At 40.7% G+C, this 15317-nt stretch overlaps 1 protein-coding gene across 3 annotated transcripts in view; it reads right to left on the reverse strand.

Annotated features, from left to right (window-relative positions):
• Nucleotides 1–15317, reverse strand: part of LOC135210775 (protein transport protein Sec24A-like) — a 39302-nt gene that overhangs the window by 8764 nt on the left and 15221 nt on the right. For all 3 annotated transcript variants that reach the window (XM_064243628.1, XM_064243626.1, XM_064243627.1), the window contains 7 exons: nt 13590–15214; nt 12357–12509; nt 11364–11525; nt 3222–3333; nt 2014–2213; nt 1660–1830; nt 917–1119 (listed from right to left, as the gene is read on the reverse strand). In XM_064243628.1, the coding sequence (XP_064099698.1) occupies nt 917–1119; nt 1660–1830; nt 2014–2213; nt 3222–3333; nt 11364–11525; nt 12357–12509; nt 13590–15214 (2626 nt within the window). The remainder of the gene's footprint in view (nt 1–916; nt 1120–1659; nt 1831–2013; nt 2214–3221; nt 3334–11363; nt 11526–12356; nt 12510–13589; nt 15215–15317) is intronic.

The following is a 15317-nucleotide window of genomic DNA, read 5'->3' on the forward strand; positions in this document are numbered from 1 at the left end:
ATTCATTTTTACTGAGGTTTGTATTTTTGAATGATTTTTTCCTCTTTCCTTAGCTGTGACTCAAAACTGTCACTTAACCAGGTAACTAATACATAGCTTTGGTCAACAGTAGCAAACAGGATTTTAGGAAATGCCCCCATTCGTCCCTCCTCATCAGTGTCAAACACTGATCCTACATTTTCAACAGAGAGCAATTAACATCTCACTTATGCACCTTAAATGAGAACACGTTTAAACCTACACTTCAACAGCACTGGTTCAAGGGGTTTCCTTAGCCTAAGATTAACCAGATTTTATCAACTATAATGTTAACAGCTTTGTAAAACAAATATATGTATGGAATTGCCACTTTATACATCATTAACTTGTATTCTTGATATTGTAATTCCAATTCAATAAAACCTGCAATACCTTCACAGGTGTAGTAATAAGTTTTGTGTTTTTATTACTATAATCTACAGCACCACAGAATTACAACCAGCTTTGGTGGAAGAATGGAGCATGTTTGTCATATATGAATCAACAGCACTTGAGTTACATCCTAGAAAAACATTAAGGAAGAAATCAGTAATACTGTAAAAGGGTAATTTTAAGGGCTAGTGTTGACTGAGCCAAGTCACACAAAGGTAAGAATGAAAGAGCCAGTACCAATGGCAGGAAGGATCATGCACAATGTAAATTATCTGCGTCTTGATTAGTACAAGTCCAGTGAAAATGGGACTTCTGCATTGACAGAACCATTATAATGACGAAGGGGTTGTAATGAAAAAATCTGCCTTTCATATATATACCCTTCCTGCAATTCTAAAACTGCGCTAATCTTTCTAATAAAATACATCATTAAAGACAAATTATCCATGCAAAATTCCTTAGAACAGACTAATAACTTTCAGGCAAACGATATCAACAAACATACCTGATTCTCATGACTGCTTCAAAACCAATTTTACGAGTGATGTATCTAGCAAGACATGAAGTGAAAGGTCCTACACTTGTAGGATTTCTTGACACATGGAAGTTTGGAAAATGATGGATACAGCCACCAGAAAACTTGCTCATGCCAGTTAAAGTAGCCATATCAACGTATTGTGAGTTGAGCGCAAACATGTCAACAGCGACCTAAAAATTGTAAATGACCACATTAGTATTACTGAACTAAATAGCAAAGAAACCTAGTTAATATTCTACTCTATAAAGGGTACACAGATTTTAATACCACAGAAACCTAGTTAAAATTCTACTCTAAATGTATAAACAGAAGGTTTTAAAAGTGAGCTTAGAAAATCACATGAGCATCTATGCACTAGACATTAAAATCTGACCAATTAAAAATGCAATATTGTTCCAAGTAACAGTCTGTAATTCTACCTTTCTATTATGAGAGAGAGAGAGAGAGAGAGAGAGAGAGAGAGAGAGAGAGAGAGAGAGAGAGAGAGAGAGAGAGAGAGAGAGAGAGAGAGAATGGACAGCTAATTGGGACGAGACCAACAAAAATGGAAGAGAAAATAGTCTCAATCAAGTTGCTGTGGCGAGAGGGTCACGCAAAGAACCTTTAGTTCACTGTAAAATGGGGAGAGAGAGAGAGAGAGAGAGAGAGAGAGAGAGAGAGAGAGAGAGAGAGAGAGAGAGAGAGAGAGAGAGAGAACTGCCAAGTCATACCTGCTGCCCTGAACAATCTAGTGCTAATTTTTTATAGAAGTCTGTCGCTGGTCCCATGTTTTGAATATCTTTCCCTGCTCGTTGATTGGGATCTTCGCGAGACTTCAATGCTCCGGGGCCAAGAGTGGGTAGAGTAGTAGTTATCACAGTAATGCGGCCACCAATCGGACTCTGAAAATTTTATTACAAAGCCATTACGAAGAAAATATAATTCAGTAAACCTAATAACTTCTGTTAACTGATAGCATTATGCTTTAAAGATTAATTGTAATTCTAAATTATTTATACCAAACAGAGCATTAAATGTGCATAAAAAGAAATTTCAATAAAAAAATATACTACTACTATATTTACCATAAGTTTATACGCAGCCTGTAGTGCTGGGCCTAAGGCTGACTGAGTTTGGTAGGTGCCACTATGTGCTTCAGGAAGCATGGTGAGGAATTCCTCTACCAATGTGCGACATTGATCCAGATTTACGAGAAGATCCTCTGGGCAAGGTACAAACGTATCGTCTATTTCACCAACCTCGAGCATTTGGACACTTTTCTGATCTGAAATATACATAAGTACTATCAGGAATGCTGCATAAACAATCTGATAAGGTAAGTATTATCTACTGTTACAAAGTAATACACACCATGTTGATAGTTTTTTTGGGGTACAAAATTTTAAAGATAAAGAATGTTTCAGCATAACGGGACAAGATACTACTCAATCCTTGACCTCTTTCGGAGCAGCATCCATCCTCTGATGCGCAAAAATGGCATACGAGGGGATGTGGGTTGTATCATATGATTAATCATTATTTCATTCCATGAATTCAACACAAATTTTGCAGGAAAACTTTCAAATCACTTGACTGGGCCATAAATGACTACACGGCAATACATCTCGGCTAAGGATACGAGAGAACAGTGTACTAACCCTCCCTGTCACAATACTACATCTATAGTATATTTGCCCATGACTATACTCAAGAATTGTTGCAGTTTTAATTCTTATCTTTAACAATAGTATGTTAAATGTAATTGTAATTTTGCAGAGTACAAAACAAATACTTTAACATGGAAAACCAACAACATAAAGGGGATTACACCACCCCAACCCATTACATTTCTCAAATATTTATCTGTCCATAAAAATTGTGCAGAAAATGTAGCAGAGTTTAGTTATCCTGTTCAATATTATCTGAGCTTTATTTGTAATTTTACAAAATTGAGTAAAAAAGATTAAAGATCCAAAACTCATTGAAATTAGATTACTTTTACAGGTGTCTTGGAAAAGAAGCCCCACATTTACTATTAATTTCTGTAGAAGATACAGAAAATTTTCTAGAATTTTTCCCTTATCCCATGTGCATTTGCACAACCCTCTTTCCAGTAATGTTTTTTTAATTGGCAAACCTTAAAGTCAGCCTGACTTTGGGATATTGATAACATATATAATTAGCCAGGGCTTTTAGGGTTAAAAACTCAAATATTAAGTTCTGCTACACTGAAGTCAAAGCATACACCGTGTAGTAATGGAGTAGTGTTAGCAATTAAAAGTATACCTCTTACCTTCACCCATCTGGTAGAACTGAACTTTACTGGCAAAAGTAATAAAGCCTACGAGAGTTCGTCTGTCACCAGGGATTTTATCCAGCTCAGACAGTAAAGTATCACATACAATCTGTTGAGAGAAAATTAAAATGAACAAAGCGATCGCTTTTATATTAGTCTTTTCTTCTAATTTTGACTCTAGAATAGACTAAAACCACACTGATAAATCATGTCCAGTACAAGACTGAAATCTTTTATGATATACATCATCAGGCTAAATCACATGAAAATACATTCATACAACTGCATCTAGCAAAAGTGTATTGTGATACATATCAGACCTACAAATTAAGAATCTCAAAACAGTAGTCAGGTTAAAATACATTGATAATTATTAATAATATGAAGGTAGGGGACCCTCTCTCAAACATGTTTTGTTATAGAGTATAGCAGCATCAATGGAATTGACTTTATATATGGTCTTATCAATTCTTATTATTTTCTTCTCATCAGGGTTATTTGCTAATAACTGGCCAAAGTTCATATTCTGGATAAGGAAATGGCTTTTAAAAATATGAATTTACTCATATGGTAGCTAAAAAGGGGAATATGATCGCCACTGAGTTTGCAAATTGCAGTCTGGAAATCAGGATTTGTTGTATTCTCGTGTGAAGAATCATCTTCATCATTTTCTAAGGGCCTAGCAGAATTCCAATGTCCCAACCATATTATCGGTTCACTCTCAAGGAAGGGAGAGCTTGTTCTGGTTGGAATTGGGTCATTAGATGTGCTCTGTCTTGGGGTGCTGCATGTGTTTTGTTTTAGCCCGGCTCTTAAGGGTCAAGTTCAACCACTCAATGATTATTAGCAGATCTATGATAAAAGCACCTTCTTTGACTGATACTATAGATGACTGGAAAGGGTCAACATAGCACTGAATATATTGAATATTCTTTTGCCGAAGTTCAGCCAAAGTGAAAAATTAAATTGTTAATGCACTAATAATAGTAATTTTATACATTCAACTTACCTGTCAGATATATACATAGCTATTACTCCGTCGTCCGACAGAAATTCGAATTTCGCAGCACACGCGGCAGGTAGGTCAGGTGATCTACCTCCCCGCCGCTGGGTGGCGGGAATAGGAACCATACCCGTTTTCTAATTCATATTTTTTTCTGTCGCTTGGAATGTAAACAACGTTTGCAGTTCCTCCCGATGGATTTTCGTGTTTCATCGCCATCGATCGTCTGGGCTAACTTTTACAGGGAAGTAATGGATCTTTGGTTCGGCATACGCTTTTGTTAACTTTTAGAATTTTTTGATAACATTAACTTCGAAAATTTAGAAGATTAGTGACGTGTAACTACCGAAGTTTTCGGTAGACACTCATCCACTTTCACGAAAGTGAATTACGTATACTTTCATGAAAGGGAATTACTTATATTTATTCATTAATACAAATAAGTGTTAGAGTTTGATTGAGGAAATGTATATCTTTCTTCCTAGTTGGGGAAGTCAGAAAAGTAACTATCCTTTAGAAGCTTTATTAGCTCTTGTGTTAACGAGCAATTATAGTAGTAACAGTACTAGTAGTTGTTGCATCCTCATCTCCTTCTTACTCCGCAGAATCTACAATATCATATTTGCAACTTGTAGACTTTGGATATAGTTCAAATGCGAACTCTTAGAACGTAAGAAGTGAATATAGTGTTCCCCCATTACAATGGAGGGTGCGTCTGATCGGCTCTGTCTCGCTCTCAGGTCTAGACCTCTTCCAAGCTCACAAGCCCAGAGGAGAAGGAATGTCAAAAACCGTAAGGAGGTTTCAGAGAATCCCCACCGGTCAGGCGTCCCCCACCGGTCAGGCGTCCCCTCGGCAGGTTCTGTAGAGCGTCCCAGACTGCCAGGGATAGCCATTGGAAAGGCATCCTAAAACAGTGTTTCTCCCTTTTTATGCCTACGGTTCCTCGATGGATAGAAGAACTTCAAATGAATGAAATTGGCGAAGATCCTCGTATAATGCCTTCTGGTAGAATTATTCAAAATGAGAATGACATTAATCGATCCACCTTTCGGAATCAGGCGACGATTTAGCGCCTTCTAATATTAGAGATCATTCGATAACATTTGTGATAAAGTCATTGTTCGAACATTTTTTTTTCGCAACTAGACGAGAGCGCTATCCCATGGGGGTATGAAATTGTTATTTCAACATAAAATTCCCCATCGGTGAATTTTTAGATATAAATCTATTATGATGAGAATGATTTAGATTGTTTGTCAATCCAATGAATTATTTGGATCTCGTTGAGTGATAAAGCATATATGTATGACTTTTAAGTTTCTAGCTCCTACCATGCTTAGGACAAAATCGCCTTGGGAATACGGTATGGCAAGGCATAGACACATACCGAAATTTATGCTATAATGGTCAAGTGAAATCCTTACAAAATTTCCTAAATTAATACGGTTTACCTTAATGTAACAGTATTATAGAGGATTCTATTACGCTAGAGTATGAGTTATATGATGCTATCGTGTCTTCGAGAAGTGATCGGAGAAGCATATCTTTATTGGTGGATTGAGAGTAGGATAGAACATTTTTCTTCGTGTTAGAAGAGGTTTCCATGTATTACCAGTACCCTTCTAGGACTTTCCTAGGAAGGAATAGGTTTAAAAGAATTGTTTAGACGACACCTATTTAGTTTCTAGACTTGTCGAAGTCTTGTTAGCTTAATTATGCTTATATAAAAACTTCCTGAAGTTCGATAATAATTTATAAGATTCCTTTATTTAATGGAGTAACTGGCAACTCTGGAAAGGGAAGGCCAGACTGCTTTCGCTTTGAAGACCAACGCAGTCGCAGTACCATCTTGTTCTCAGTCGTGAGAGGTCGTTTACAGCGCTCTCTCCTGCGGAATGGGATAACTAACCGTATCTCTTCCCTACAATCGTGGTCTTAGCCTCGGATTGAGGGAATACTGAAGCTATCATAAATAAAATATTGTCTGCCTTTTGTTAGGAATCTTTCATAAGAAGGATATTACAACCTTTAAATGCTGTTTACCGTAGGTAACATGATTAAAGGATTCTAATGCAGCAGAACATGATATTATTTAATGCACTCATACTTACGAAAGCATGGCTTATTAGAATACATACTTAGTGAGAAGAGAGATGTAATCGAGATTCACTTCAAGACTATGGTATGGTTAAGTCTTTCAAGAAAGGACAAACCGTATTTAGAATCGGATATTGCGCAGAAGTTGTATGAGTCGGATGGGTAACATTCTTTTAGTGGGAAATGGTTTCCCTGAATGGATTATACTACGTTTATAAAAGTTTTTCATAATAAGAACGGAATTAACATATGAAAGGATGTCGGGTACCATAAAGACACAGATGTTCTGGCACATAAAGATAATTAGTAGGAGGCGCCACCCTGGCGCAGATGCGCCACCCTGGCGCGGGTTGCGCCGGCCTGGTGCAGGTTGCGCCACCCTGGCGCAAATTGCGCCAGCTTGGTGCAATAAGCCTAGAGCACCATCCAAAATATTTCTCGTTTGAGCGAGTTATTAAATAAAAGCAATGCAAGAATTTGCGAGTCCGTGAGAACCTCGATCGACGATAATAACTGTTAAAGTATGTCTAACATTTAATGCAAAGAGTTGTGAGAACCTGCGAGAAGTCTTCTTCATAGATCTCTTAGCAAGAAGACGACAAACAGTCTTCCTGTAGACTGCTTCCTTTTCCTCAAACCATGCCATAAGGAATCATAAGCGCCAGCCAGACGCCTGGCTCTAACTAGAAAATAATTAGTTAATAGATATACATTAGAGCAAATTATGCTTTCCTACATAGAGCTGGCAAGTTACTCAGTCCCTCGCACTGGAGTGGTCCTTCTCGTTCAGGAAAAGAGGGGGGGGGATACGGAAGAATTAACCGAGGAAAGAATAATTCCCCTTCCGATATACTCGTATTAGAGGAAAATTGAGAAGAAACATCCAACTATGGAAGTACTGTAGAATTATAGGATTCTTACAGCACCTCTTCTTATTTTGATATCGAGATTTCCTGACCAAGGTTGTGAGTAATAGGCCATAAAGGCTCCAGCCAGGCTTTAACCAGGCGATAGGCGCCAGCCAGGCGTGAGGCGTCAGCCAGGCGCGAGCGCCAGGCTTTAACCAGGCGATAGGTGCCAACCAGGCGCGAGCGCCAGCCAGGCGCGAGGCGCCAGCCAGGCGCGAGGCGTCAGCCAGGCGCAAGACATCAGGATCTCCAATTTCTCAGTATTTGGAGATAGACTTTCCAAGAGTTTCCTCTTTGAGAACTGACACAAGATCAGTTTTTTCCTGAAAGGGACAAGTTGTCGCACAGGCAGCCGTGGCCCTTGTCAGGATTAACTGAAATTGCGGAAGTCTCTAACAAGAACAGACTTCTCATGTCAGGTAATATAGTGGTCGCGTGAGAGACTTCTTTCCTGGCAAGAGTTGTTGTTTTGGGAGAAACTCTTTTTGCCAGATCAACCCTCTACTGACAATTATTCTAGATATCGCACAGGCGAACGTAGTACGTATCAGGATAAGTGGGTTCTTCTGCTTTATAGACCTTTACATGGTGAAGAGAACTGATATCTTTAGAGGTCTCTCGCTTTCCTCAACCTTATGAGACAAGTGATAGAAAATATATCGGACTCATAAGTTAATCTGGGTGCAGGTTTTAGAAAGACCTTGGCAACCCCTTTTTTATTGCACGTTTCGGCTAGTCCCTTGAACCATGCAGCTCCTCTTTCTCCTCTTTCATTGTTATTAACAGGATGGTATATTATCCTACTCCTATGTAAACATATAACAAGGGAGACCTTGTAATGTTTTGGTACTGGAAAAGACTCGTAGGAGCTCTCAGTATTGGGTGAGAGGCTCTTTCAAGTATCTGAACCGTACATTACGGCCTGATGTCCTAGGATAGGAATCTTGAATGATTCTCCTCGATCCTGGATCAGTTAGTAGGAGAATAGGATAATAATAATTTGTTTTGCAGAATAACGATGATAGAATTTTTCCATTCTCTCGTTGCCCAGGCACGAGGACAGGAAGAAAGAATATAAGAGAGGTAGCAATATACGCCATCTTTATGTTATAGAAAGGGGAATAAAATTTAGTCTTTTTCCCCTAAAAGATAAACTCTTTACAGAATGTAAGACAAAGGGCGTCAAAGAAAGAGAGGATATATGTTATGCCTCATTTTAGACTTAGAGAGGTTGGATTCTCTGAGGTCACATTCTTCTCACAGCAGGTTTTGGAAGTCTTTTCCAAGACAGTCTGAATATTCTTTCAGCATCTATTTTAAATGGACCTTAACAACCTCTCCACTCTGAGTCTGTCTGCGTGCAGACTGACCAGAAGTGGACATGAATGAGAGGATGTTTCAAGGTAAATGACAGTAGTCATGGATAAGATATATAATTACTGCAGATCGTGCTTGAGGGAATGAGGAAACTGCCCTCTTCCGATACCTCTGTGAACCACATAGCGGTTTTTTCTTCCCTTTCAGAGGGAAGAATTACCTTTGTATATATCTGCTATCAAAGAACGCAGTAAAAGGCTATACTCTGTCTCTATAAAGGGAATTGGAGATAGCAGAGCATTAAGATCTTCGGGATCTTACACAATACCCCTATACGACAAGACTTGGAGATCTTATAGTTACAATGTGATCCTCTTTGGGCCTCAGATTCCGTGTTCTGACAAGATGGAACTGCTCCTCATCAATGTTTCTCTTGGTACTAATCGACCAAAAGGACGAGTGAGATTTTGGGCTTGGAATCTGGAATCAAATTCTAGAAAGACTCGGCAATGGGTTCCTGCCAGCATGGTATGTTTGGCAAAAGAACTATAACCTTTTATTCCTGGATCAACGCTTTCAGATAAAGGATTCGTTGTCCAGGCAATGTATTTACGTTGTTATCTACAAAAGAAGATAAGGTTTAAACATTTGCTGACAGAGTCTTTGGAATACGATGAGGGCTCAAAACTACTTCCCAGAAGGTTCGAAGAGATATATTTAAAGAGCTAGAAATCGGGAATCCTCCCAATTTCAGCTCAGTCTCTCCTTAAACTTCCAGGCTCTTTCCCTGCCTTCGTGCAAGGATAGGGAAGATTTTGCAACGAGAGAACTCGTCAACATGTAGGAAGAGTGCTCGTTAGCAACTGAAGTATCAAGTATGATCCTCCTCGGAGGAAGACTGGTCTCTCGGACTATTAGATTTCCTATCGTCTACTGGATGTAGCCGACTAAAATTACCTCCCCTTGTTGCAGAGGCCATAAGCTCAAAGTGAAAGAATTTCTTCCACCCTTTTCCTTTCTCCTGATAAACGATTGTGGATGTTCAGACTTTCGGACAATGTAGCGCCAATCAGGCGCTAAATGCCAAACAGGCGTAAAGACGCCAGAGCAAGACAGTCCAAATAAACACTGTCATTGTCTGATGAGGAGAAGGAGGAGGCCTCCAATCTGGCGCAGATGCGCTAGAGGCGAATAAATCAGGCAAATAAAGTGTCCGGGGTGGACATCACCAGTTTTCATCGAGACTCTTAACAAGCTCGAATCTCCTGCAAGTGGGGAGAAGTCAGCCAGGCGCGAGGCGCCAGGCAAGCGAAGCACCAGCCAGACGCGAGGCGCCAGCCAGGCGCGAGACGCCAGGCAGGCGCGAGACGCCAGGCAGGCGCGAGGCGCCAGGCTGGCGCGAGGCACCAGCCAGGCGCGAGACGCCAGGCAGGCGCGAGACGCCTGGCAGGCGCAAGACGCCTGGCAGGCGCAAGACGCCAGGTAGGCGCGAGGCGCCAGTCAGGGGCGAGGCGCCAGGCTCTAGCCAGGCACGAGTGAGGCGCCAGCCAGGCGCGAGACGCCAGGCAGACGCGAGGCGCAAGGCAGGCGCGAGGCGCCAGCCAGGGGCGAGGCGCCAGCCAGGCTCTGGGCTTCATCCAGAAGAGAGCTGTTGCAAAGAAAGCCCTGGTCTTCTTTGGAAGAGTGGAATCTCCTAAGCAGCGCTTGAAGTGCGAGCTTTTAACAATTCATGTTCTTTCCATAACAATATGTCGTGAGAGTCATATTAGCTGTAATAACGGGAGATGCAACGCTGTGTTGACTTCTCTTTGCATGAAGATCAAGTGGGCCTATGAGAGATCCTTCTCTCTTTGTTATACGTGTCCACGGATGCGTTGCTGGGATAGGGAGCCGACACTGATCCTTAACTAGTGAATTAAAATTTTTTTTTTTTTTATTTTAACATAAGTGTATTATTTTCTGGGGTTATTTGAAATGAGTTTGGGGATAGCTCTTTTCAAATTAAGCACAAACCCTCGTGTTAGGATCAGGTGATCGGGATCGGTGTTGTGCTCCTTAAATTATGCCAATAGGCATTGGTGTATTGTCATGTAAGTGGATAAGACCCCATTGACAAACGACCACTAGATTCTGTCAAGTAAGTGGATAAGACCCCATTGACAGACCTACAAGAACTCTTAGCCATAGGTCACATCCTCGCTGAGGCTCTTGAGACGAAGCAGACTACTAGCAATAGCTAGGAAGTCGACCCTTCGTCTAAACACATAGGAACCAAGGTTTTATTTATTTATTACCTACAACGTATGTTGTTTACCTGTCTATTCACTAATAGCTGTCTTTTACCCTCCACCAATGGTGTGAATCAGCTATGTATATATCTGACAGGTAAGTTGAATGTATAAAAATGATATTGTTATGATACAATCAAGTTTTATACATACTTACCTGGCAGATATATACAATTAAATGGCCCACCCAGCCTCCCCTCAGGAGACAGCTGGAAGAAAAAATATGAATTAGAAAACGGGTATGGTTCCTATTCCCGCCACCCAGCGGCGGGGAGGTAGATCACCTGACCTACCTGCCGCGTGTGCCGCAAAATTCGAATTTCTGTCGGACGACGGAGTAATAGCTATGTATATATCTGCCAGGTAAGTATGTATAAAACTTTATTGTATCATAACAATATCATTTTCATTGCCAAGAAATGTAATTTTATCTACATGCAGTTATAATTCTGCAAGAATTCTCAACTTGAAAGATAATAAAGTCTTCACATTTCACCGATTAGTAAAAGACTGATTTACTAACCTTTAAATACCCTGTATCTATCGCTTGTCGAGACACATCTAATACCCAAAGATAGGTTGCAGGCTGAGGGGGCCTTAACATGTATTCCTGAGGTGCAATGAATTCTATAGTTGCTTCCTTAACTTCTGGCCGTCTTGAGGGATCACCGTACGTTCGACTAACCTGAAAAATGCATTATTACTGTAGTCATGATCACAAATGTAGGTCTATCAACTATCACAAACATCACCAAAAAATGGAGATGGTGCACCAATAAAATCTTTCAATATGCAAAAATTAAAATGTCCATAATTTTTCATTCAATACAGTGTACATTATTCAGACTCAGCTTTGATTTTGCCAATGCAATTTCCTCCAGTAATGCTGTTTTCTAAATATACAAGGGAGAAAATAAGAGCAAAAACCAAATTGAGGAAATTTGACATTTAAACTGCAAAACATGAGGTAATGGACGAAATGCAACAGAATTCTGCAAAGAATGGGCTAAAGAGGCAGTGAAATGACATCTGTACTGCCTACTGTGTATCAGAACACACTGCAGGCAATAACCACCTCTGGATTAAGCTACTGTTTACAAGCATACCACAAGTAAACCGATCTTCTCTGTTACCACTATTTTTTTTGTATGCACAAATAAAACTCAAAGTTATTGTATCACGTGTGATAATTTATTACACTATTTACCCAGAAACTTGTAGTAAACTATATGTAGCACTTATGAACAACCTTTTGGGTCGTTAGATTTCTAATTCTTTGAATGTACAAAAAGCCAACAGAGTACTACTACCTTCAAGATACAAATGTCATCTAGCCAACACATTGCTTGTAATACAGCAAAAGGAAAATATCCCAGTTTTCTTATGCAGCACATGACATGAAAGAGATCCTCCAATTTGTTACCTAATATCAAAACCAAGATAACTTTAAAAGAAATCTTAACATATTCTAAAACTCCAGCTCCTTGCTGAAAAGATATTTATCACAATTACTTACTGGGTCATACTGGAACTCTTCCGGAAGGTCATTGACCCTGAAGCAAAGGTTGCACTCCCAACGACGTTCACCTTTAAAAACTACAAAGGGGTTGATGTAGGTACGACAAGATCGGCAACGAACTATCGTGTTGCAGCTCACAACTGGAAGGTGCTGCAAAGGAAAATATATAAAGTAATAATAACACTACATATATCATGGCAAAGTTAGGACAGGATAGGATAAAAGATTAGTGCAACCACATCTCTGAGCCTAACAAAGGCTCTTCTCGGGCTGGTTCCCAGGAATTAACCTAAAAAAAAAAAAAAAAAAAAAATGTAGACCTTCAGTAAGAACTCCAGACTTTGTTGGATCTTGAAAATGACTGAGTTTCTGTTAATTCCAATTTGGGCATTCAATGAGTACGTACTGAACAGTCATGAGAAAACCTAGTTTGACCTATGCGGAGTCTTGCTAAACTTACTTCAGATCTCGCTTTTTGAGACAATTAAGGCCATGATGGGTGAACCTCAGATTTTATATTTTTCAGCTTGTTTGATGTTGGTATCGAAGACCAATCTGTCTGCAATCTTGATATATTAAGAGATTTGACAGACTTTATCCAGTTGGATACAAGGGCATATGATATTGTTGGGGTAATAGCACATGTTTAGTTAAAAAAAAAACTCAAACTGTACGAACCTTACATTACATGCGCAGTAATACAGCAAAACTGTTATTAAAAACAATTTAAATAATGACTCATTATATTTCCCCCTGACAGCAACAGCAGTACTGTATGATGTCTCTTGAACTCAATAAAATATGCAGAAGTTCTACTCAACATTTAATACAAACATTTTAGGATTTGTGTAGTCTCACATATGATAGAGATTTAATCATCCTGAAATTGGTGCTCCTCTAAGGTGGCCAATGCTAAGGAAAAAGTTTAATGAAATAATAAACGTTCCACATGTTCAACTTAATTGGACTACAAAATGAAAGCCTGGCTGTCTATAATGTATTTTCCTCATTCCTCTGATTCCATGAGCTTATGCACTAAGGAGAATTGGATGAAGTAAATCAACAAGCCTGAATGCCTGCAAATGATGTTTAAACTAAGCCAGATAGAAACACCTATCAGTAAAACCCTTTTAATTCTAAAAAGCAAGGGAAAACTATTTACACTCTATAGCACCATAAACATCTTAAAACAAGAAATTAATTCCACAACTCTGCTAATAAATTACATACCTCTAAGTCTTTAAATGGATGTATAAGGATGCCAAAGGGAAGCCGTGCTTTGGAGAGCACAGATTTAGACTCTGGCACTTTCGTTAATGTACTTCTAAAGATGTCTGGAGAACAATTTGGAAGGTAATCTTGGGCTAAAACAATGGCAGGAGGTTTGACACCTTCTGGAGGTAATATCTGGCGCTGCTGTAACAGGTCAACCTGATGAGTTCCCCATCCTTTCGACCACCCGTCACGTGTTACTGATAATCCACCTAGTTGTTGTGACAGTTGATTGGGATTAGGTATGCCTCCCTGTGTATTTGAATACGGAGACGACATTGGTCCTTGGTACTGTGGAATACTATTACCTTTAGATATCGGTGGTGCTCCATAAGATGGTCTGGGTTGACCACTGCCCATGGGCCCTGGAATGTAACCCATTGATGTGGGAGGAGGGGGCCTGGATCCTACTGGCTGGCCCATAGAAGTGGGCGGTGGAGCCATGGATGTTGGGGGAGGGCCCATGGACGTTGGTGGCATGCCCATGGACGTTGGTGGCATGCCCATGGACGTTGGTGGCATGCCCATGGATGTTGGTGGCATGCCCATGGATGTTGGTGGCATGCCCATGGATGTTGGTGGCATGCCCATGGATGTTGGTGGCATGCCCATGGATGTTGGTGGCATGCTCATAGTTGTTGGTGGCATGCCCATGGATGTTGGTGGCATGCCCATGGATGTTGGGGGTGGGCCCATAGATGTTGGGGGTGGCCCCATAGATGTTGGTGGGAATGCCATGGATGCTCGTGGGGGCCCCATGGATGTTGGTGGCATGCCCATGGATGTAGGGGGTGGACCCATGGATGTGGGGGGTGGACCAAACTGCGTTTGGCCTCTGGAAGTGGATACAGCCATACCAACAGATGAAGGTGGCATACCCATGGAAGAGCCCGTCATGGTCATAGGTACCCTTGGAGAACCAATGTTACTGGGTGAAAAGCCAACCCCATGTACAGGAGCTGAACTAGCAGGTGGAAGGCCTGCACTGTTGGGCTGGAGAGGCACTCCACTTGGCACAGGAGCTGAACCAGTCGGTGGAAACAGATTTGTCAGAGCACTAGTATTTGAACCTAAAGGTCTTTGTATAGAGCTAGGCTGATTACTACTACTAACTGCTGCACTTGTGTTCACTCCACCAGACAATGGTACATTTGGTGCCTTTACACTTTGCACCCCACTCGCGGGAAGCACTCCAGCTGTGGTATCCCACTGCGGTCTTACTAATGGCGAATTACTATAAGACAGCGGCACAGAGGTGTTGACACTAACTGGGGGCTGAACATTTTGCGTTACTAAGCCACTTGCATAGGATGTACTGCTTGTAACACTGCTTGTGGCTTGCACTTGTGCAACTCTAACTGACTCATTGCTCATTTCAGAATTTCTATTTAATGGTTCTGATACTTCAGGCACACTGGCATTAAGGCCATTCACTGGCACATTCGAGTTTGTTCCAGAAACGACCGGAGACGGTATTCTTGGCGACTGCTTTCCACTCCCACAGGCTTCCTTGGACTTAGCCGACGACTCCACTGAAGGCGGTTGTAAACTTTCATTCAGGCTGGCAGTAGACCCAGTAGGAGCTGCAATACAACACATTTTGCAATGAGTTTTACAAGCACAGTTTTCCGGTCAAGAAAACAAGTATTCCAACTACAGAGGAAATCAAGCAATGAAAGCCACTTA

The sequence above is a fragment of the Macrobrachium nipponense genome, chromosome 4 (genome assembly GCF_015104395.2).
Source record: "Macrobrachium nipponense isolate FS-2020 chromosome 4, ASM1510439v2, whole genome shotgun sequence".
Classification (NCBI taxonomy): Eukaryota; Metazoa; Arthropoda; class Malacostraca; order Decapoda; family Palaemonidae; genus Macrobrachium; species Macrobrachium nipponense.